Here is a 23019-nt window from a genome sequence, read left to right on the forward strand (position 1 = left end):
CCCCAGAGCGCTGTGACCCACGCAAAGGACCTCTGTCTTTGAAGGAGTGGGTAGCGGCGGGCCGGTGGAGGAGGCACAGGCTACGGTGGTGGGCAGGTGGGAGGATGGTGCACTGGGGTGGGGGGGAAGAAAGGGAAGGGAGAGTTTGATAGCGGGTGGGCGGAGGAGGCAGGGAAACTTGTGGAGTTTGCGCGAAGAGCTCCTTAAGAAAAGCCCTCTGTGCAAACAGGGCCGTCTGGGAATGCTTCATCAGGGAAAGCCTTGTTTTGCATCCCACAGGTTGTTTCCCGACCTCCAATCGATCCTCGCAAACCAAAAACTGGCCTGCGTACTGCTTCGCTCGTTCTTGTAAGATCCCCTCATGATTTCACCCTCGTGGAACAGATTGCTCGAGGAGGAGTCGGCGGCAATCGAAGGACAGATCGCTCCGTGTGCTTATAACCACGAAAAAAACATTTCCCACTCACCGCGGGAGTCCATATGATGAAGCGATGGCAAAACATCTGCTGTCAGAAAACAGATGCCCGGTAATAAGCGCTGGCAAAGAGAAGGGCACACCAATATGGGCTCACACCAAGACATTTTAAAAACACGTCGCTTTGCCAGGGTAAGTGCCTGCATCCAAAGTTAAGTACGCTTCGATCCGGTTGTAATCAACGCAAGCCAAGCATTCATTCCCATGATAAGGGCACTTTAAGCGCCCGTCTCTGTCACTGGATTGCACCAAGGGCATATCAAATGCCACAACCGAGCGAATGAGCTGCAACACCAGCTGAAGTTAGCAACACCAGCTGAAGTTAGTTTAGGAAAGGCCAGCCTAGATATCAAACAATAAAGGACGCATTCATCCTAACCTTAAGCCCCTTTCTTCTTTAGCCTTGGAACAAGCAGGCCTTGAATTCAGCAGGAGCTCGGAGGAGCGCAGCTCCTGAACCTTTCTGAGGGTTCCCCCTCTTCCTCCCCGCCTACCTTGTCCGTTGAATAGCAGGTGCAGCTGCATAACAATCCCTGGATTAGGAGAACGGGCAGCAGGGTTGCCAATCCCCAGGTGGGGGCAGGGGATCCCCTGGTTTGCAGGCCCTCCCCCCCGCTTCAGGGTCATCAGAAAGCGGGGGGGGGGGGGGGGAGGGAAGGGAAATGTCTGCTGGGCACTCCATTATTCCCTATGGAGATGTATTCCTATAGGAAATAACAGAGAATGGATCGACGGGTATCTGGGGCTCTGGGGGGGGGGCGGTATTTTTTGACGTAGAGGCCCCAAATTTGCAGCGTAGCATCTGGTGCCTCTCCCCAAAATACCCTCCAAGTTTCAAAATGTTTGGACCAGGGGGTCCAATTCTATGTGCCCCAAAAGAAGGTGCCCCTATCCTTCATTATTTCCTATGGAAGGAACAACATATATGAACATATGAAGCTGCCTTATACTGAATCAGACCCTCGGTCCATCAAAGTCAGTCTTGTCTTCTCAGACTGGCAGCGGCTCTCCAGGGTCTCAAGCTGAGGTTTTCCACACCTATTTGCCTGGACCCTTTTTTGGAGATGCCAGGAATTGAACCTGGGACCTTCTGCTTCCCAAGCAAATGCTCTACCACTGAGCCACTGTCCCTCCCCTAAGGAAGGCATTGAAAAGGTGTGCGGTTCCTTTAACTGTGATGGCCAGAACTTCCTTTGGAGTTCAATTATGCTTGTCACACCCTTGCTCCTGGCTCCGCCCCCAAAGTCCCCAGATATTTCTTGAATTGGATTTTGCGCAGCAGGTGGCTTGCTGGCCTTTTGATGCGGGGGGGGGGGGGGGAGAGGAGAACCCCAGGTGAGTGAGGCCTGCTTGGGCTGGCTGGATCTCTAGTCAGCCCAAGCAGGCCTTGCATGCCCGCGGTTCTCCTTTGCCTATTAGGCCACACACCCCTGATGCAGCCAATCCTCCAAGAGCTTACAGGGCTCTTCGTACAGGACCTACTGTAAGCTCCAAGTGGATGGGCTACATCAGGGGGGTGTGCCTAATTAGGCAAAGGAGGTCCTGCTACAAAAAAAAGCCCTTGTCCAAGTCCAGGAGGAGGAGGGTGGGTGACAAGAGGTTTACAAGATTATGCACGGGATGGAGAAGGTAGAGAAAGAAGCATTTTTCTCCCTTTCTCACAAGACAAGAACTCGTGTGCATTCGATGAAATTGCTGAGCGGTCAAGCTGGAACAGATAAAAAAACATACTTCTTCACCCAAAGGGTTATTAACATGTGGAATTCACTGCCACAGGAGGTGGCAGCGGCTACAAGCATAGACAGCTTCAAGAGGGAGTTAGATAAAAATATGGAGCAGAGGTCCATCAGTGGCTATTAGCCACAGTATATTGTTAGAAAACTCTGTCTGGGACAGTGATGCTCTGTATTCTTGGTGCTTGGGGGGGCATAGTGGGAGGGCTTCTAGTGTCCTGGCCCCACTGGTGGACCTCCTCATGGCACCTGGTTTTTTTTGGCCACTGTGTGACACAGAGTGTTGGACTGGATGGGCCACTGGCCTGATCCAACATGACTTCTCTTAGAAGAAGGAAGGAAGGAAGGAAGGAAGGAAGGAAGGAAGGAAGGAAGGAAGGAAGGAAGGAAGGAAGGAAGGAAGGAAGGAAGGAAGGAAGGAAGGAAGGAAGGAAGGAAGGAAGGAAGGAAGGAAGGAGGAGATGATGATGATGATATTGGAATGATATTCCGCCCACTACTTTGAATCTCAGAGTCTCAGAGCAGTCAAAATATCCTTTACCTTCCCCCCCATACACAACAGACACCCTGTGAGGTGGGTGAGACTGAGAGAGCTCTGACAGAAGCTGCCCTTTCAAGGACAACTTCTGCCAGAGCTCTGGCTGACCCAAGGCCATTCCAGCAGGTGCAAGCGGAGGAGTGGGAAATCTAACCCAGTTCTCCCAGATAAGAGAGCTATGGCTGACCCAAGGCCATTCCAGCAGGTGCAAGTGGGGGAGTGGGGAATCCAACCCGGTTCTCCCAGATAAGAGAGCTCTGGCTGACTCAAGGCCATTCCAGCAGCTGCAAATGGAGGAGTGGGGAATCCAACCCAGTTCTCCCAGATAAGAGAGCTATGGCTGACCCAAGGCCACTCCAGCAGGTGCAAGTGGGGGAGTGGGGAATCAAACCCGGTTCTCCCAGATAAGAAAGCTCTGGCTGACTCAAGGCCATTCCAGCAGCTGCAAGTGGAGGAGTGGGGAATCAAACCCGGTTCTCCCAGATAAGAGTCCGCACACTTAACCACTACACCAAACCAGCTCTTATGAATCTTCAGCAACAGATACGAACACATAAACGCTCCTCCCCTGCCACAAATTTTGTTCGTCTTTAAGGCGCTACTGGACTCTCCCTCTTCGCTGCTGCTGCAGACAGACTAACGTGGCTCCCCGTCTTGTTTTGTATCCTACAGGTAAAAAAATATGAACAGCAATTTACCGTTTCCTAACGCGCAGCACAATCATACCTTAGGTACTTGCTCCAGTTCTGTCCTGGATTTATCTAAAAAAAAAAAAATGAAATGGGAAAAATAACACATTATTGCAAACATGACCTTTCGTTGCAAAGTTTTACTGCCTCTATCACCCCCTGGGTTGCCACATTTATTGGATAACAGAGGACCGCAGGAACAACAGGAGACCATAGGAAGGAGGGCAGGAAGGGCTCTCCTGGCCCTTCCTTACGTGCCCAAGGAAAAGATGATCACTGCTTTGGCATCAGGCAACCATTTTTCTCCAGGCCGTCTTCTGGGCATGGAGCAGGGGGTCACGGGGTGTGTGTGGGGAGAGGTATTTGTGAATCTCCTGCATTCTGCAAGAGGCTGGACTTGATGACCTTGAAGTTCCCTTCCAATGCTATGATTCTATAATTCTATGAAACGCCTTTATGGCCAGGGGCCCGCATATCTTCGGGACCTCCTCTCCCCATGTGAACATCCCCGGGCTCTGAGGTCTGCTGCTCAACATCTTCTCATAGTCCCTGGTCCTGAGGATGTCCGGGCGGCTTCCACAAGGGCCAGGGCCTTTTCGGTCCGGGCCCCTACCTGGTTGAATGAGCTCCCGCTGGAGATCCAGGCCCTGCGGGACTTATCAAGGTTTCGTAGGGCCTGTAAGATGGAGCTTTTCCGTCCGACTTTTAATTAATCCAGCAGGCGTCCTCTGAAAGTCATCGCTTCCCCCAGCATTTCACCATTATGGTGTTATGTTATGCTACTAGCCATCAGTTTGGTGTAGTGGCTAAGTGTGCGGACTCTTATCTGGGAGAACCGGGTTTGAATCCCCACTCCTCCACTTGCACCTGCTAGCATGGCCTTGGCTCAGCCACAGCTCTGGCAGAGCTGTCGTTGAAAGGGCAGCTTCTGGAAGAGCTCACTCAGCCCCACCCACCTCACAGGGTGTCTGCTGTGGGGGAGGAAGGGAAAGGAGATTGTGAGCCGCTCTGAGACTCTTTGGAGTGGAGGGCAAGATATAAATCTAATATCTTCATCTACCTCACAGGGTGTCTGTTGTGGGGGAGGAAGGGAAAGGAGATTGTGAGCCGCTCTGAGACTCTTCGGAGTGGAGGGCGGGATATAAATCCAATATCTTCATCTACCTCTCAGGGTGTCTGTTGTGGGGGAGGAAGGGAAAGGAGATTGTGAGCCGCTCTGAGACTCTTCGGAGTGGAGGGCGGGATATAAATCCAATATCTTCATCTACCTCACAGGGTGTCTGTTGTGGGGGAGGAAGGGAAAGGAGATTGTGAGCCGCTCTGAGACTCTTTGGAGTGGAGGGCAAGATATAAATCCAATATCTTCATCTACCTCACAGGGTGTCTGTTGTGGGGGAGGGAGGTAAAGGAGATTGTGAGCCGCTCTGAGACTCTTCGGAGTGGAGGGCGAGATATAAATCCAATATCTTCATCTACCTCACAGGTTGTCTGTTGTGGGGGGGGGAGGTAAAGGAGATTGTGAGCCGCTCTGAGACTCTTCGGAGTGGAGGGCGAGATATAAATCCAATATCTTCATCTACCTCACAGGGTGTCTGTTGTGGGGGGGGGGAGGTAGTGGAGATTGTGAGCCGCTCTGAGACTCTTCGGAGTGGAGGGCGAGATATAAATCCAATATCTTCATCTACCTCACAGGTTGTCTGTTGTGGGGGGGGGAGGTAAAGGAGATTGTGAGCCGCTCTGAGACTCTTCGGAGTGGAGGGCGAGATATAAATCCAGTATCTTCATCTACCTCACAGGGTGTCTGTAGTGGGGGGGGGGGAGGTAAAGGAGATTGTGAGCCGCTCTGAGATTCTTCGGAGTGGAGGGCAGGATATAAATCCAATATCTTCATCTACCTCACAGGGTGTCTGTTGGGGGAGGGGAGTAAAGGAGATTGTGAGCCGCTCTGAGACTCTTCGGAGTGGAGGGCGAGATATAAATCCAATATCTTCATCTACCTCACAGGGTGTCTGTTGTGGGGGGGGGGGGGAGTAAAGGAGATTGTGAGCCGCTCTGAGACTCTTCGGAGTGGAGGGCGCGTTATAAATCCAATATCTTCATCTACCTCACAGGGTGTCTGTTGTGGGGGGGGGGGGAAGGTAAAAGAGATTGTGAGCCATTCTGAGACTCTTCGGAGTGGAGGGCGGGATATAAATCCAATAATCTTCTTCTTCATCAGCCGCATGCTGTTTACTGCCTATGTCTGTAAGACTGTTTACTGTGCTGCTCCTGTTTTGTAATGTCTGTTTTTATGGTGTTGTTTTAACTCTGTTTTTTAACTGTTGTGAGCTTCTGGCATTAAAGTTGTAAGCTACTGCATCAATTAGCTTGCTGTGGGGCCATAATAATATTTTATTTATATCCCCCCCTCCCCGCCGCAGCAGGCTCAGGGCGACTCACAACATATAACAAATACACAATTACAATACAAAACATTATATTAATACAATATATAATTCATTAGAGTTGCTATTTAAAACCAATGTAATTAAAACCATCAAAGTTAAAAACTAACATTTACAGGTGCTATGTTCTAGATGTTCTCCTCTTGTCATTTATGATGGCCGTATGTAGTCGACTAAAATCCACAGTAAGAGAAGGCCAGTTGGAAAAGGGTAGTCTTACAGGCCCTATGGAATTGAACAAGATTCCGCAGGGCCCGCACTTCATCCGGTAGTTGGTTCGACCAGTGTGGAGCTGCGATCGAAAAGGGCCCTTTCCTTCGTACTCTTCGATTTGGCCTTCTTCAGCCCACAGATTGTCAAAAGATTTTGTGCACCTGACCTCAGCACTCTCTGGGGCACATTTGGGAAGAGACGGTCCCTAAGGTAGGCAGGTCCTCGGCCATATAGGGCTTTAAAGGTAATGACTTTGTAACGAATCCGGTATACAACTGGCAGCCAGTGCAGTTCGCGCAGCTCCGGCTGTATGTGCTCCCACTTTGGGAGCCCTAATAACAGCCTGGCAGCCACATTCTGCACTAGCTGCAATTTCCGGGTTCGGCACAAGGGCAGCCCCACGTAGAGGGCATTGCAGTAATCCAATCTCAAGGTGACGATTGCACGGATCACCGTTGCCAAATCGTCACGCTCTAGGAAGGTGGAAGAAAGCGGATTGAGCCGTGGCTGCTATCTGAGCGAAGACAAAAACGTGTGAGCCGGAGGCTAAAAAAACTGAGCTAGCTGCCACTAACTCAGCTTAGAGGGAACACTGCCCACTATTTCAACTGACCTCTAGGCAACCAAGATCAGTTCCCCTGCAGAAGACAGCTGCTTCGGAGGATGGACTCGACGGCATCGTGCCCTGCTGAGGCCCCTCCCCTCTGCAAGCCACACCCTCCCCAGGCTCCACCCCACCCTCCAAAAAATCTCCAGGTATTTCCTACTCCAGACCTGGCCACCAGACCCGCTGAGAAACGACAATCCTACCATGAGTATGCAACAGCGTCCTGTCAAAGGTATCTTTAGGAGGACAAACAGTCTTGCATTTCTCATGAAGCTTCTCTCTCTGCAAAACAGGAGGCAGGCGATCAAAAGAAACATTCCGGGTTTAAAACATGAAGTTGTTCTTACAGCACAGTATCCGATATTTGACAGAGTGAAATACAGAAGCACACGAGTTTAGCGTGGCCAGTGGCGGACTGGGCAGGGTGTCGGCTTGCCCAATGGCAAGTGGGCCCCCCTTAAACTTTAGACAATATGTTTAAAATGTTAATGACCTTTTAGCAGCTTGAAAATATAACAGACGCCCCAATATTGCTACTGTAATGCCCCTAATCTCCCGCTTTCCCAACTGATCTCCAGCTGGGGATCTCCCGCTTTTCCAACTGATCTCCAACTGATCTCCAGCTGGGGATCTCCCGCTTTCCCAAATGATCTCCAGCTGGGGATCTCCCGCTTTCCCAACTGATCTCCAGCTGGGGATCTCCCGCTTTCTCAACTGATCTCCAGCTGGGGATCTCCCGCTTTCCCAACTGATCTCCAGCTGGGGATCTCCCGCTTTCCCAACTGATCTCCAGCTGGGGATCTCCCGCTTTCCCAACTGATCTCCAGCTGGGGATCTCCCGCTTTTCCAACTGATCTCCAGCTGGGGATCTCCCGCTTTCCCAACTGATCTCCAGCTGTGGATCTCCCGCTTTTCCAACTGATCTCCAGCTGGGGATCTCCCGCTTTTCCAACTGATCTCCAGCTGGGGATCTCCCGCTTTTCCAAGTGATCTCCAGCTGATCAGCTCCCCTGGAGAGAAAATGCAATCTGTGTTTACATTAGTATCTACTGTGTACTTCCAGTAATATGTACAATCGATGTACACCGTAATTAATAAAATATACATAAAGTTATTTCGCAAATGTTTTAATTGCACCTTTTCCCCACTTCTGCATTCTTGAACATTTTTATTTATTTCTTATCAAACTAAAGGATAGCCTTAAGAGTGGCGGGTGGGTCTCCCAGGTCTCCTGGCAACCAATAGTTTTAGACCCGGTCCGCCAGTGATCGTGGCGATAGCAACCACCGCAGGAGGAGAGAAAACCTATTCGAACTGCATTATTGTTGCTGTTGTAGCCGTCCATTGCAGCTGACTTCCGGCACCCCCGAGAGTTTTCAAGACAAGAGATGCACAGAGGTGGGCTGCCGTTGCCTGCCTCTGCATAGCAACCCTGGACTTCCTTGGGGGGTCTCACTCCCAAAGCTGACCCTGTTTAGCTTCCAACTAGCCTGGGCTATCCAGGGCAAGATACAGGCTTGTTTTACTTATTTTCCTACTTTGTAGCATTTAGGATATGGTGGTGGGAAAGACTACAGGACAAAAGGATTCTTAAGAAAAAATTATATTTCTGCTTTGTAGCATTTAGGATATGGTGGTGGGCAGGGGTGGAATTCTAGCAGGAGTTCCTTTGCATATTAGGCCACACCCCCCCCGATGTAGCCAATCCTCTGAGAGCTTACAAGTTTCTTTTTTGTAAGCTCTTGGAGGATTGGCTACATTGGGGGTATGTGGCCTAATATGCAATAGAGCTCTAGTCTGAGACATAAATACATAAATGTTATATACAGGGCTTTTTTTGTAGCAGGAACTCCTTTGCATATTAGGCCACACACCCCTGATATAGCCAATCCTCCAAGCTTACAAAAAAGAGCCTTGTGAGCTGTTGGAGGATTGGCCACATCAGGGAGGTGAGGTCTAATATGCAAAGGAGCTCCTGCTAGAATTCCACCCCTGGTGGTGGGAAAGACTACAGGACAAAAACATTCCTAATAAAAATGCTTCAAGGAGCTCACAAGAGCACGCTAAGCCAATTCTTAACGAGTTTCACTAAACTTCAGAATTTCCTTGAAACAGTTAATGACGGACCTTGGAGCAAACTAGTTTTCCTTTTTTAATCAGCGTTATTTAAAACAAACGTACAAACACAACAGCAGCCTTGATGCACTTTAAAGACAACTAGATTTCATAACTTGTTTCTCTTTACAAAGCCACAATGCTGGTTTATTTTTGGTGCAACAGACGAACAGGGCTATCAAGGGCTTTTTTTGTAGCAGGAACACCTTTGCATACACCCCCGCCCCCCCAGCAATGTAGCCAATCCTCCTAGAGCTTACAGTAGGTCCTGTAAGAAGAGCCCTGTAAGCTCTTGGAGGATAGGCCACATTGGGGGAGAGGTGTAGCCTAATATGCAAAGGAGCTCCTGCTTCGAAAAAGCCCTGGGCCTATCACTTTGGAAGTCTAAAAATGTCAGATTAGTGTTTTTTAATGAACATTTCCCATTCCTTCTTCCAGTGTACTGAATCACTCTCTTTTTTTAAAACAAGTGACATTGCAGAAACTGCTGAGCTAAGTCTTTAGTCATGGCTTTTTCTACCCAAAATCTCCTATGTGAGACATTGGTGATGTCAGGAGGTGTGGCCTAATATGCAAATGAGTTCCTGCTGGGCTTTCTCTACAAAAAAGCCCCGCGCGCAACAATGGTGCCATCGGGGGGTGTGGCCTGATATGCAAATGAGTTCCTGCCAGGCTCTCTCCCTTAAAAAAGGCCCGTGCGCAACAACAATGCCATCAGGGGGTGTGGCCTTGTATGTAAATGAGTTCCTGCTGGACCTTTTTCTACAAAAAAGCCCCATGCACAACAATGGTGCGGTCAGGGGGGCGTGGCCTGATATGCAAATGAGTTCCTGCTGGGTTTTCTCTACAAAAAAGTGCCATGTGCAACAACGGCGCAATCAGAGTGTGTGGCCTTATATGCAAATGAGTTCATGCTGGACTTTCTCTACAAAAAAGGCCCTGCGTGCAACAATGGTGCGATCAGGGGGTATGGCCTGATACGCAAATGAGTTCCTGCTGGGCTTTCTCTACAAAAAAAAGCACTGTGTGCAACAACAGTGCCGTCAGGGGGTGTGGCCTTATATGCAAATAAGTTCCTGCTGGGCTTTTTCTACAAAGAATGCCCTGATGATGACTAATATCCTTTAAGCGTAGAGCTGTCGACTCCGGCTTGGGGGGAGGGGTACAGCCTGGGGAGGGCGGGGCTTGGGGAGGTGAGGGACCTCAGCAGAGTACAACACCACAGAATCCGCCCTCCAGAGCAGCCATTTTCTCTAGGGGAACTGATCTCTGTCGGCTTGAGGTCAACCGTCAAACCAGGCGATCTTCAGGCCCCACCGGGAGGTTGGCAACTCCAGTCATGAGGCACAGACGTGTGCGGAACATGTAGAGGTTTTTTTGTGTGTCCCACCCCCCACGCACACACTTTTTACCTGACCAATGTCCAGTTGGTACGCTGAGAAGTGCTCCTTGTTGATCCGCGGGAGGTAGAGCGAAGGCACAACTTCAGTGTCGACAAAGTCCAGCCCCCACGTCTTGGTGAAGAAATCCGATTCCCTTTTTGCTAACCGAGGGTCGTTGAGGGCTGCTGGGAGATTGACTTTGGAATGATAAATAGTCCAGCGGTGCTGGTCGGCCACTAAAGACGGGCTGTCGGACAGGCTGCCGAGATCACCTGCAGGATGCAAAACACCTTGTTAAACACGTATCGTCTGAAGTGTGCTTTTTTCCTTCTTTCTCCCCATGACTACCTATATTTCTCTATTTTTGCAGAGTGCAGGGGAGGGCAGCCAAGATGTTTAAAGGGCCGGAGTACCTTCCCTATAAGGCAGAGGTGGCCAAACTGAAGCTCAGGACCCACGTGCGGCTCTTTCACGCATCTTGTGCGGCTCTCAAAAGCCCCTACCACTGTGTTGGCTGGCGTGGAGAAGGCAGTTGTCTCTGTAAATAACTTCTCCAAGCCAAGCCAGCTGACAGCTGGGAGAATGCATTTAACATTAAAGTTGCTTTCTTTCCACCTCCACCTCCCTATTTGGTGTAGTGAGAGCCACTGAGTGAGACACAATGCTGGACTAGATGGCCCCTCATTGGTCTGAGCCAGCAGGGCTCTTCTGATGTTCTTATGAAGGCCTCAGCTTCTCTGCCCTGTTGTTGGCCCTCCAGAGGAACTGGCTGGCCACTGTGTGAGACAGGATGCTGGACTAGATGGACCCTCACTGGTCTGATCCAGCAGGGCTCTTCCGATGTTCTTATGAAGGCCTTGGCCTCTGTTGTTGGGCCTCCAGAGGAACTGTTTGGCCACTGTGTGAGACAGGAGGCTGGACTAGAAGGACCACTGGTCTGATCCAGCAGGGCTCTTCTGATGTTCTTATGAAGGCCTGAGACTCTTTCCCTTGTTGTTGGCCCTTCAGAGGAACTGGTTGGGCACTGTGTGAGACAGGATGCTGGACTAGATGGACCCTCACTAGTTTGATTCAGCAGGCCTCTCTGCCCTGTTGCTGGCCCTCCCTGACATTCTGTGATTGGCTCCGCCTCTTGTGACTGCCATTTTGTAGCTGGGTCTGCCTCTTGTGACTGCCATTTTGAAATTGTGCCTGCCACCCTCAGTCATAATTTCACAGGCGCCCACAGATTCAGAAAGGTGGTGGTGGATTCCTGGTCAAGGGGGCTAAAAGAAATCTTATTAGAGATAGCCACAAGCAATGAAAGAAAGCGAAAAGAAAGGTTATTAGAGATGGACACATTCAATGATAACGATCGACGTTTCTGTTATTTCAAGTGAGAACCACACGAAGGGGCAAATTACGGTAATGGGGGGGGAACCCTTCCTCCCACCCCGCTGCCCCAAATTCCTTGGTGTTGCAGAGGAACAGCAAGAAACTTGTGGAACAATAAAGGCCAGAGGCTATTCTACCCAATAAAACGAGAAACGGTACGGCTGTCGTTCCAAAGATAAGACTCCGTGCAAGTTTTTATCGCAGGCGTTACCTGTGGGTTCCTTAGGACACACGTCTGGCAGTGACTGCACTGTTCGAAAGCGCTTGGCAGAGTCCACTTCCTTCTTGAAGAACGCATCGCTGTTCTTTGTCTGAGGCACTGGTGAAGACCTGTGGCTAGAGGCCATTGCATAAAGCCACCGCTGGGCAAGTACTGGATTTGTATGCAAAGGGGGGGAAAAAAATCAATGCATATCAGTTTATGTACTCGAGAGTGATCTAACGACTCAGTCTGGCTCAAAATTCATTTTAGAACAGATCCCAACAGCCTTCTTGATTGTATGAAAAGAGACCCACATATTTCGTCCTGGACAGCAGCGCTTCTGTCTAAACTCAATCAATTGGGGTTAGAGGTAGATGATTTTTCTACCTCTGATGAGTCATATATCTTCAGATGTATTAAACTGAGACTGTGGGAATCGGAGGAAACAAAATTACGGCCAACTGACCCTTATATTTGCTCTCCAGCTTCCTTAGGTCTTTATGCTTTTTGTGGCAAAATGCCCAATTATCTATCAGACCTAACCACTCCAAGTCATCGCAGGGCATTTATGTTGGCTAGACTAAACGCATTTCCCTCCAAAGTTTTACAAGGGAGATATCAGCGAGTCCCTTTAGCCAACAGACTTTGCTCCTGTGGAGCGAATACTCCTGACTCAATCCAGCATATATTGCTCGATTGTTCTTTTTACCATAACCTCCGTAAAGATTTATTTGGCAAGCTTTCTTTTTCTCCAGATGTGTCTATTCTGCCACCCTGTTATTATTTATTGAGTGATACTGAGGGGGTGGTTAGTGAGGCTGTGGCAAAATTTCTGGCTGACATCCTTAAATTTAATTCTGACCATGTTTGAATGCATCTGTAAGCTCGGTTTTATTTTGATTATATCTCCAATGTTTAAATTTTTATATTCTGTGTATTTTTATCTGAATCTATTATGCCATTAAAGGTTTGGTATGGACTCAGTCATACAAACAGAAGGTGTTTCAAGCAAAGGCAGGCTGAAAGTAAACCATCTTGTGGTGACAGCGTAGGAAAGGGAACAAAGGAGGAGCCCAGTCGCACCTTTAAGACCAACAAAGTTTTATTCAGATTGCAAGCTTTCGTGCGCATGCAGACTTCTCCAGGTGAGGAATGAGGCGCAGTAAGGAGAGCTCCATAGAGCTGGTGGGGATTCGAATGCAAAGTAGTACAAAGTTAAAATCCAATAGCAGAATAGTAAAATTAACAAGTTCAGAAAACCTTTTGAATCTGGATTGCTTTACTGTGGGAAACCAATAAAACAGGAACATATCAGAATGTGAAGAATGTCTGTTAATCACACTATTGTTATAAGTCTGGGCCAAAACTTTTCCAGAAGTTTTTCGTGTCCAACTAATTGACCTCTTAACGTGTAACATAAATATATACATCAATCTAGTTTGCCATTAGGAAAAAACACATTAAAATATAATGGAAGATGGGTTTAGTACATGTAATGAGATAAACAGCCAATATCCCTTGTTTGAGTATGTCAGTACAAAACCCCCCCAATATCCCTGTTCAGTCCTGGAAGGTGTTTCATGACGTTTTAATGGGGTTCGAAATTATCTTATCTCTTGTCCCTGGCTCCACGGACAGAGAGACCAAAGCGCCATTGTACTTCAGCAGAGTCCATTCCACTGAGCAAAAACCATATTCTTAAACATTTACAACTGCCTTTCACAAATATATCCACCGTCAAAGACAGAGATGTGAATGCCTAGCAAAAACTGGGGGGAAATTAGGGGGAATTCACCCCTAGGACTCCCCCCCCCACACACATTTTAGGTAACTCTCTCTAACTGCACTCAGAGCAGCTGTACCTAGAGAGAGGATCTAAGAACATAAGAGAAGGGCCCATCCAGTCCAACGCTCTGTGTCATACAGTAGCCAAAAAACCCAGGTGCCATCAGGAGGTCCACCAGTGGGGCCAGGACACTAGAAGTCCTCACACTGTTGTCCCTCCCAAGCACCAAGAATACAGAGCATCACTTGCCCCAGAGAGTTCCAACACTACGCCATGGCTAATAGCCGCTGATGGACCTCTGCTCCGTATGCTTATCCAATCCCCTCTTCAAGCTGTCTACACTTGCAGCCGCCACCACCTCCTGTGCCAGTAAATTCCACATTTTAATCACCCTTTGGGTGAAGGACTTCCTTTTATCCGTTCTAAACCGACTGCTCAGCAATTTCAGTGAGTGCCCACAAGTTCTCGTATTGTGAGAAAGAGAGAAAAGTACTTCTTTCTCTGCCTTCTCTATCCCGTGCATAATCCCGTAAACCTCTATCATGTCACCCCTGAGTCAACGATCTCTCATTCGGTGACTACCTCTGCTACCATTATCACATTCAGCATCTAAAGCGCTGCACATCCATTGTCTTTGCAGTACCGCACTCGCTCCTGTACTAATGAGAACACCGTCGTTATCCCGAATATCTGTTTGCAGGGAGACTGGCTGGCCCGAATTTGAAGAGTCAGCTGTTTCCCAAAGGATGACTTGCACAGATAAGGCCCAGAGATCAGCAGATATTAGGAAATTCCCACGAAAATGGATCTAGTGGGAAAAGTTCCGGAAACAGCAGAGTTGGATTTCTTATCCCAGCTGTTGGCTGGGAAATCTAAAGAAGAAGCAAGAAAATACTGGATGAAATTCTATGCCTGGTTGGACAACCAAGACTCTTAAGATTCTCTGATGTGAACTTATTTTTTCTTCTTTTTTTCCTGTATCTTATATTATAAAATTTATCTTTACTGGAATTGTCAAAATTACTAGATAATTTCAACAAAAGGCGTATACTATAACATTTGAAAATAGAGTCTGTGCAGTTGAGACAAAATAATAGGGGACAATTTATCTAAAAGAAATGATTGTAGAAGTAAGCTTTTTGAAAGTATTCCTATGCAAAATAATACCGGAAAGTATGGCGCTTTTTATTTTCCCATTCCCTATCCCTGTCTTTTTTCTGAAACTAATAAAACTTTCTGAAAACTGAGATTAGCAGGTATTAAAAACCCCATCAAAGGATAGCTCTGTTCATTACACCATAGTCCAAGGGTAGCCAAACTTGCATAATGTAAGAGTCACATAGAACAAATGTCAGATGTTTGAGAGCCGCAAGACATGAACTTCAGATGTTGAAGAGCCAGAAGGGAAGGGGAGGGGAGGGGAGGGGAGGGGAGGGGAGGGGAGGGGAGGGGAGGGGAGGGGAGGGAGGGAGGGAGGAAGGAAGGAAGGAAGGAAGGAAGGAAGGAAGGAAGGAAGGAAGGAAGGAAGGAAGGAAGGAAGGAAGGAAGGAAGGAAGGAAGGAAGGAAGGAAGGAAGGAAGGAAGGAAGGAAGGAAGGAAGATGGGTGGAGGAAGGGAGTGGTGGAAAGAAAGCACCTTTAACTTGAAATGCATTCTCCAAGCCACCAGCTGGCTTGGCGAAGTGATTTGAAGAGACAAATGCCTTCTCCAAGCCAGCCAGCGGTGCAGTGGGGGCTTCAAGAGCCACACAATATGTGTGAAAGAGCCACAGTTTGGCCACCCCTGCCATAGTCTGTCCTTCATTTAATGAACATTTGGAACAACTCTGGACCACAATGGACAGGACACAGGAGAGCCACGTATGGCCATCCCATAAGTTTTTTTTTAAAAAAAGATACAGAATGCCTTGATTTTGACTGGGGCTGGGAAACAGGGTTGAACCTCTTTCGCTGTGCTGTTTTCCTAACTGCCCTCTGTCCCAACACGGCTGTTATTTGTCTGGGGAAGGAGATAACAGGCAGTTGTATGGTATCTTTTATCTCCACCCTGCAAGGCAAACTGAAAGGTTAAAGTCTCTCTCTCCACCCAGGATACTTTCCTGATCCAACTGGGGAACCGTTAAAACATGTACAAGATCTCTCTGCAGGGTGACTGATAGATCCTGAATTAATACAGAAATCTTATTTTTAAACTGTCATTCATCCACTGGGTGTCACTGTGGACTTAAGCTTGTTTCCTTTAAAAATGTAAAACAAACTTGCTATACTGAATCCAGTGCTTTTTTTGTAGCAGGAACTCCTTTGCATATTAGGCACACCTCCCTGATGTAGCCAACCCCACCCCCCGGAGTTTACAGTAGGCCCTGTACTAAGAGCCCTGTAAGCTCTGGGAGGATTGGCTACATCAGGGGTGTGTGGCCCAGGGATGGAATTCTAGCAGAAGCTCCTTTGCATATTAGGCCACGCCCCCCCTGATGCAGCCAATCCTCCTGGAGCTTACAGTAGGCCCTGTACGAAGAGCCCTGTAAGCTCCTGGAGGATTGGCTACATCAGGGGTGTGTGGCCCAGGGATGGAATTCTAGCAGAAGCTCCTTTGCATATTAGGCCACACACCCCTGATGTAGCCAACCCCGCCCCCCCCCCCCGGAGTTTACAGTAGGCCCTGTACTAAGAGCCCTGTAAGCTCCAGGAGGATTGGCTACATCAGGGGCATGTGGCCTAATATGCAAAGGAGTTCCTGCTACAAAAAAAAGCCTTGACTGTATCAACCACAAGCATACAGTCAATGCAATTAAAATACACGCCGGTAAACTGAGAAACAAACTGGTTTTTAGACTGTCCTGAAAGACAAATAAATACAAACGCCAGATGTTCCACAGGGCTAGAAATTAAATATTCCGCCTTTCCCTTCCATAGGGACCCAAGGGGCTTACGTCGCTCTTCTCTCCTCCATTTTATGCTCACAACGGCCCTGTGAGGTCGGTGAGACTGAGAGCTTGTGACTGGCCCAGCAAGCTTCTACGAAAAAAGAAGAAGACTGCAGATTTATACCCCACCCTTCTCTCTGAATCAGAGACTCAGAGCGGCTCACAATCTCCTTTACCTCCTTCACCCACAACAGACACCCTGTGAGGTGGGTGGGGCTGAGAGAGCTCTCACAGCAGCTGCCCTTTCAAGGACAACCTCTGCCAGAGCTATGGCTGACCCAAGGCCATGCCAGCAGGCGCAAGTGGAGGAGTGGGGAATCAAACCCGGTTCTCCCAGGTAAGAGTCCGCACACTTAACCACTACATCAAACCGGCTCCACTAACTGAAGCTGGTTCTGGTCCTACCTTCTGGGGCCACAGAAAACAATTCCACACCATCCTCTATCCGTGAAAGAATAATGTTAGTCTTGCAAACTGGCTTCTGACAAGAGGCCTAGGCAGAGGACTCCGAAATGAACTGTAATAGGATGCGGCGTTAAATTATTCAGAGCTAACAGCTCTTTGAGCAGAGTCATAATTTAGTGCCTTATGGATAATTAACCTCGATGAGTCGCTGCGTTTTATAAAGTGCACTAGTCTGTTTAGGTGGTGGTGGGGGGGTGACCTAGTATGCTTGCTCGCCTCAGATAAATTAAGAATAAAGCTCTCGAGGAACGTGCGTTTCTTAAATGCCTTTTGAATTCCACGAACCGAGCGCTAAAGGGGCACGAATCCTGTTCTTGTATCGCTGTGGGTAAACATTCTGAATTAAACAGGAGGTCGCCCTTCGGAGCTCCCCCCCCCCCCAACAACTCCCTTTTCAACAAGCGGCTCTTCCAATTTAAGAGAACCAAAGTAAGGCGAGGCAGACTGGGTGGAACCAATTACCAGCGGAGGTTTGAGCCCTGCGGGACTATAATCAGTTTCCGCAGGGCCTGCAAAACTATCCTTTTTCAAATGGCCTACAAGATTGAATCCTGAAGCCATCTGATATATGCTGTCTTGTATTATATAGCACCTTAACTGTAGTGGTTTTAATTAATTAATTAATTTGTTTAATGTATTTTATTGTATTTTATCGTATAATGTATTTACTGTAATCATGGTACTTCCATGTCTGTGAGCCGCCCTGAGCCTGCCTCGGCGGAGAGGGCGGAGTACAAATAAAAATTATTATTATTATGGTAAGAAAGCTCAACTGCAAACCGTTTTATTTGCACTTCCCTGCTTGAGCTGTGCAGCACAAAAAAAAAGAAAAGAAAAAGGACACGTTTTACAAAGACGGAGCCTCTGAAACGAGAGGTTGTGGGGGTAAAACAATAAGAAAAACGTACGAAGGTAAGAGCCGTCAGACCAAAGCCCCTCCGGTTCAGAGTTCTGTTCGCACGGTGACTGACCCACAAGTGGGAATTCTCCAACCACGTCCTTCCCCCAGCGCTTTCTAGCAAATGATACAAAAAGGCAGGTTGTCTCTGCTGGTACCTGTAGCGAGTAGATATCCACCAGGACTAGTATCTATTGCTAGCTCCATTCTTCGTGAATCTGTCCCCTCCCCTTTTAAAGCCTTCCAAACAGGAAGCCATTGCTGCGTCTTGTGGCAGTGAGTCCCATAGTTTAACTATGACCAGGAGTGTCAAACATGCAGTCCGGGGGCCAAATCAGGCCCCCGGAGGGCTCCTATCAGGCCCCCGAGCAACTGGCTGTCATCTGCTTCCTTCTCCCTCTCTCTTGCTTCCTTCTGCATCACAGCAAGGCTTGCTCAACTGCACAGGAGCTAGAGAACAAAACCTCTATTCCTCCATTGGCTGAGGCTCCTCCCTTGGGGAGGAATAGCTTGCTTTGCCAGGCTCTCAATAGCACAGCAGAGCTACTGAGCCTCTCTCCCTTCTATTGGCTGAGGCTCCCCCTCCCCCCCCAAAAAAAGTCCCTGGGGAAGGAAGGAAAGAGCCAGAACTTCCTTTGCCCAGTCCCCTGGATCCCATGGGAGAAACACCAAAAAAAGCACCTTTAAGACCAATGATGTGCTAATGTTTTAAGCATGTTTTAAGTTTTTAAAAATATATATTCGTGTTTGTCTGTGTTCTTGATAAAAATTTATATCTCTGCTACTTAATCTTAAATAGGTACCTGGCCCAACAAGGTATCTTTTATGTCAGATCCGGCCCTCATAACAGATGAGTTCGACACCCCCGTTCTAGAGCCCGTTGTTTTCTTCTTCACAACAGGCCTTACTCTTAGTTTCGTAATAAATTACAACTGCCGCTTTCATGGGGAAGTTCAACATTGGAAGGTTCCGCTGTGAAGGTTCCACTGTGAAAGATCTTTCAAAACTGAACTTAAGCGGCAGACGGGGGGGGGAGAACTGCCCTGGAAATGGCCCTGTCCCCCGCCCCCCATGGAGAGGAAAGGAAGATGACCATTCCTTGCATGGGGCTAGGATGACTCTTCTTAGGGGAGCAGGCAACCCCCCTCCCCCGGCCATCAGGACTTTTCTCAGTGGCCTAAATGGCCGGTCTGCCTATGTAAATTATAATGCTATGTCAGCACTGGAGATGCACAGGCTGAAAGAGATGCTGATGAACAATATGTTTAAGTAAATGTTTATGAATGGAGAACGTAAGAAGAGGCCTGCTGGATCAGACCAGTGAGGGACCAACTAGTCCAGCATCCTGTCTCACACAGTGGACAACCAGTTCCTCTGGAGGGCCACCAACAGGGCAGAGAGGCCGAGGCCTTCATAAGAACATCAGAAGAGCCCTGCTGGATCAGACCATTGGTCCATCTAGTCCAGCATCCCGTCTCACACAGTGGACAACCAGTTCCTCTGGAGGGCCAACAAAAGGGCAGAGGCCTTCACAAGAACATCAGAAGAGCCCTGCTGGATCAGACCAGGGGCCCATCTAGTCCAGCATCTTGTCTCACACAGTGGACAACCAGTTCCTCTGGAGGTCCAACAAAAGGGCAGAGGCCTTCACAAGAACATCAGAAGAGCCTTGCTGGATCAGACCAGGGGTCCATCTTGTCCAGCATCCCGTCTCACACAGTGGACAACCAGTTCCTCTGGAGGTCCAACAACAGGGCAGAGAGGCTGAGGCCTTCATAAGAACATCAGAAGAGCCCTGCTGGATCAGACCAGTGGTCCTTCTAGTCCAGCCTCCTGTCTCACACAGTGGACAACCAGTTCCTCTGGAGGTCCAACAAAAGGGCAGAGGCCTTCACAAGAACATCAGAAGAGCCTTGCTGGATCAGACCAGGGGTCCATCTTGTCCAGCATCCTGTCTCACACAGTGGACAACCAGTTTCTCTGGAGGTCCAACAACAGTGCAGCGAGGCTGAGGCCTTCATAAGAATATCAGAAGATCATGCCGGGTCAGATCAGGGGTCCATCTAGTCCAGCATCCTGTCTCACACAATGGCCAACCAGTTCCTCTGGAGGGCCAGCAACGGGACAAAGAGTCACTGCTCACTTCTTCAGATACCTGAAGCGTGCGAAAGCTCATACCCTGCCACAAATTTTGTTAGTCTTTAATATCCTACTGGACTCTTCCTCTTTTCTACTGCTACAGACAGACTTAACATCTTGATCTATTTCCCCCCCCCCCCCCCCCAAATGCATTAATTCTCCTCCAGTTTCTTTCATCCTCATCCTCCATCTCCATCTCCATGTGCAAATAATCTTATGTTCTGTTCTAGGAACATGGAACTGAATACTGTCGTTTTTTCCCTTATTTCCATAAGGAAACAGGCAACACCCAGTAGCAAATGCCAATCTCACAAAGCATTTATGCCTCGTCAAGTTGATTCCTGGTATGAGGAATGAGGAAACACTTCACATTTTCATTTGGAAAAATGACTCGCTAAAAAGAAAAAAAAAAGCATGGGAATGACTACTCAAGTGTAGACACAAATGTATGTTTTGCACCTGTACGTCCAGTACTAGGTTGCAATACACACTCTATCACTCCCCTAAGCAGGTATCTGGAGAGAATCAGGGACTGGATGAAGGTGAATAAATTGGCAGCTGCAAGCACAGCCAGCTTCAAGAGGGGATTGGATTAACATACGGTGCAGAAGTCCATCAGTGGCTATTAGCCACGAGGGATAGATGGAACTCTCTGTCTGGGGCAAGTGATGCTCTGTATTCTTGGTGCTTGTGGGGGGGCACAGTGGGAGGGCTTCTAGTGTCCTGGCCCCACTGGTGGACCTCCTGATGGCACCTGGGTTTTTTGGCCACTTGTAACACAGGGTGTTGGACTGGATGGGCCACTGGCCAGATCCAACATGGCTTCTCTCATGTTCTTCTGTTCTTGGGGTGACCCTGTGGTACACCATATGGAGCAGAGGTCCATCAATGGCTATTAGCCACAGTGTATTGTTGGAACTCTCTGTCTGGAGCAGTGATGCTCTGTATTCTTGGTGCTTGGGGGGGAGGGGCAACAGTGGGAGGGCTTCTAGTGTCTTGGCCCCACTGGTGGACCTCCTGATGGCACCTGGGTTTTTTGGTCACTGTGTGACACAGAGTGTTGGACTGGATGGGCCATTGGTCTGATCCAACATGGCTTCTCTTATGTTCTTCTGCATAGAGCAGTATTCTCTTATGTATTCTTGGTGCTGGGAGGGCTTCTAGTGTCCTGACCCCACTGATGGACCTCCTGATGGCACCTGGGTATTTTACCCACTGTGTGACACAGAGTGTTGGACTGAATGGGCCACTGGCCTGGTCCAACATGACTTCTGTTATGTTCTTCCACCTAGGGCAGTGATGCTCTGTATTCTTGGTGCTTGGGGGGGAGGGGCAACAGTGGGAGGGCTTCTAGTGTCTTGGCCCCACTGGTGGACCTCCTGAAGGCACCTAGGTTTTTTACCCACTGTGTGACACAGAGTGTTGGACTGAATGGGCCACTGGCCTGATCCAACATATTCTTACATAGCTCAGTCCATATTAAGACAGAAGCCCTTTTGCTCAGTGATAATGTCAGTCAGGGACCAAAAAGTCTGTGGCTCGGTGGAAAAACTGCTTTGCACGCAAACAGAAGGTCCCAGGTTCAATCCCCAGCGTCTCCAGCTTAAAGGGAACTTTTGCATCAAGAACTCCTTTGCATGTTAGGCCACACACCCCTGATGCAGCCAATCCTCCAAGAGCTTACAGTAGGCCCCGTAAGAAAAGCTACGTACACTTACTCAACTTAATTAAGCCTCAACCTCCGGGAGCCACACAATACGTGTTAAAGAGATGCATGTGGTTTCCACGCTGCGGTTTGGACACCCCTGCTCTGGAAACTGCTGACACACAAAACTGCTGACATTCTGCCGGAAGTTAACTGCTGACTTCTCTCTCTCTTTCTCCACACACATTTCTCAGTCATCAACCAATCGCCTCACTCACCCCACTCTTTCCCCCTTCTTTCTCTACTGCAACTTTCCAACAACTAAAAGGAACACACACAAAACATGTCACAACATCTAGGTTAATGCAGGAGCAGGGATTGAAGATGATACAGAAATGGTATTGTACACCGATTAAGTTGTATTATATTTCTAAATCAGGGAGTAAAAACTGTTGGAGGAAATGTGGAGAAATTGGAACTTTCAGTCACATGTGGTGGGATTGTCCTTTAGTGAAAAAGTTCTGGGTTCAGGTTGGCATGGAGATGACAAAGGTTATGGGAAGAAGAATAAGTATATCTAAAGCAATGGCATTTATTAATTTGGATGGTGTAGGGTTAAGATCAGAAGAGGACAGTAAATGGATTAATTTGATGTTAGTAGCAGCAAGACAAGTGATAGCAAGGAATTGGAAAGAAGCGGAGGAACTGACAATTAATCATTGGAGGGATAGAATGAATAATATAATAATTTTGGAGTATTTAACGATGAAGATACGAAGAATGAATGGATTAGAGGTTAGGGAAGAGGAGGAGGGCTGGTTTAGTAAGATGGTGAGGTATTTGGAAAAGTTTAAACAATTTAAGATGATTGGTTGGTTAAATAAGAAAATGAATGGTTAAGAAGTTTAAATAGAGTGGTGGAGTTGTACTTGGATGGAATGTTAATGGTTATACATACATGGAACATTATTATGTATCTATGGCCTGGGATTCTCACACAGGTGGAGTGGTGTTGGAATATATAACAATAAAAAATATTTTTTTAAAATATATATATATATAAGCTAAAATCCTTACAGTTTGCTAGCTGCAGCCTTTTCCTTGAAAAATGAAATTCCATCACAGTTACGCCCTGCTCATCTCCAGGTTATAATACTGCAAAATGCACTCCACTTTTCACATCATTTATTTTTATTTTAGTACATTTCTATTCCGCCCATTCCCTGCAGGGCTCAGGGCGGAGTATAACATAGGATAAAACAATAAAATACAATAAAAACAACAACTCAGCAGCACTCAGAAAACTTTATCGTATCATCATATATCGCCCAGCCTGTCTGTCTCACATCGTGATATGGCAGATATTATTCAATTTTATTGCACGGGCG

At 48.0% G+C, this 23019-nt stretch overlaps 1 protein-coding gene across 1 annotated transcript in view; it reads right to left on the bottom strand.

The window, feature by feature from the left end:
• The window catches only part of VPS54 (VPS54 subunit of GARP complex), a 96896-nt gene that overhangs the window by 65986 nt on the left and 7891 nt on the right, over positions 1–23019 (bottom strand). Inside the window, exons 2-5 of the mRNA XM_060230608.1 lie at positions 11782–11943; positions 10227–10468; positions 6903–6981; positions 3473–3507 (exon numbers count right to left, since the gene is read on the bottom strand). Coding sequence (XP_060086591.1) covers positions 3473–3507; positions 6903–6981; positions 10227–10468; positions 11782–11917 — 492 coding nt within the window. The 5' untranslated portion in view covers positions 11918–11943. The remainder of the gene's footprint in view (positions 1–3472; positions 3508–6902; positions 6982–10226; positions 10469–11781; positions 11944–23019) is intronic.

The sequence above is a fragment of the Heteronotia binoei genome, chromosome 1 (assembly GCF_032191835.1).
Source record: "Heteronotia binoei isolate CCM8104 ecotype False Entrance Well chromosome 1, APGP_CSIRO_Hbin_v1, whole genome shotgun sequence".
NCBI lineage: Eukaryota > Metazoa > Chordata > Lepidosauria > Squamata > Gekkonidae > Heteronotia > Heteronotia binoei.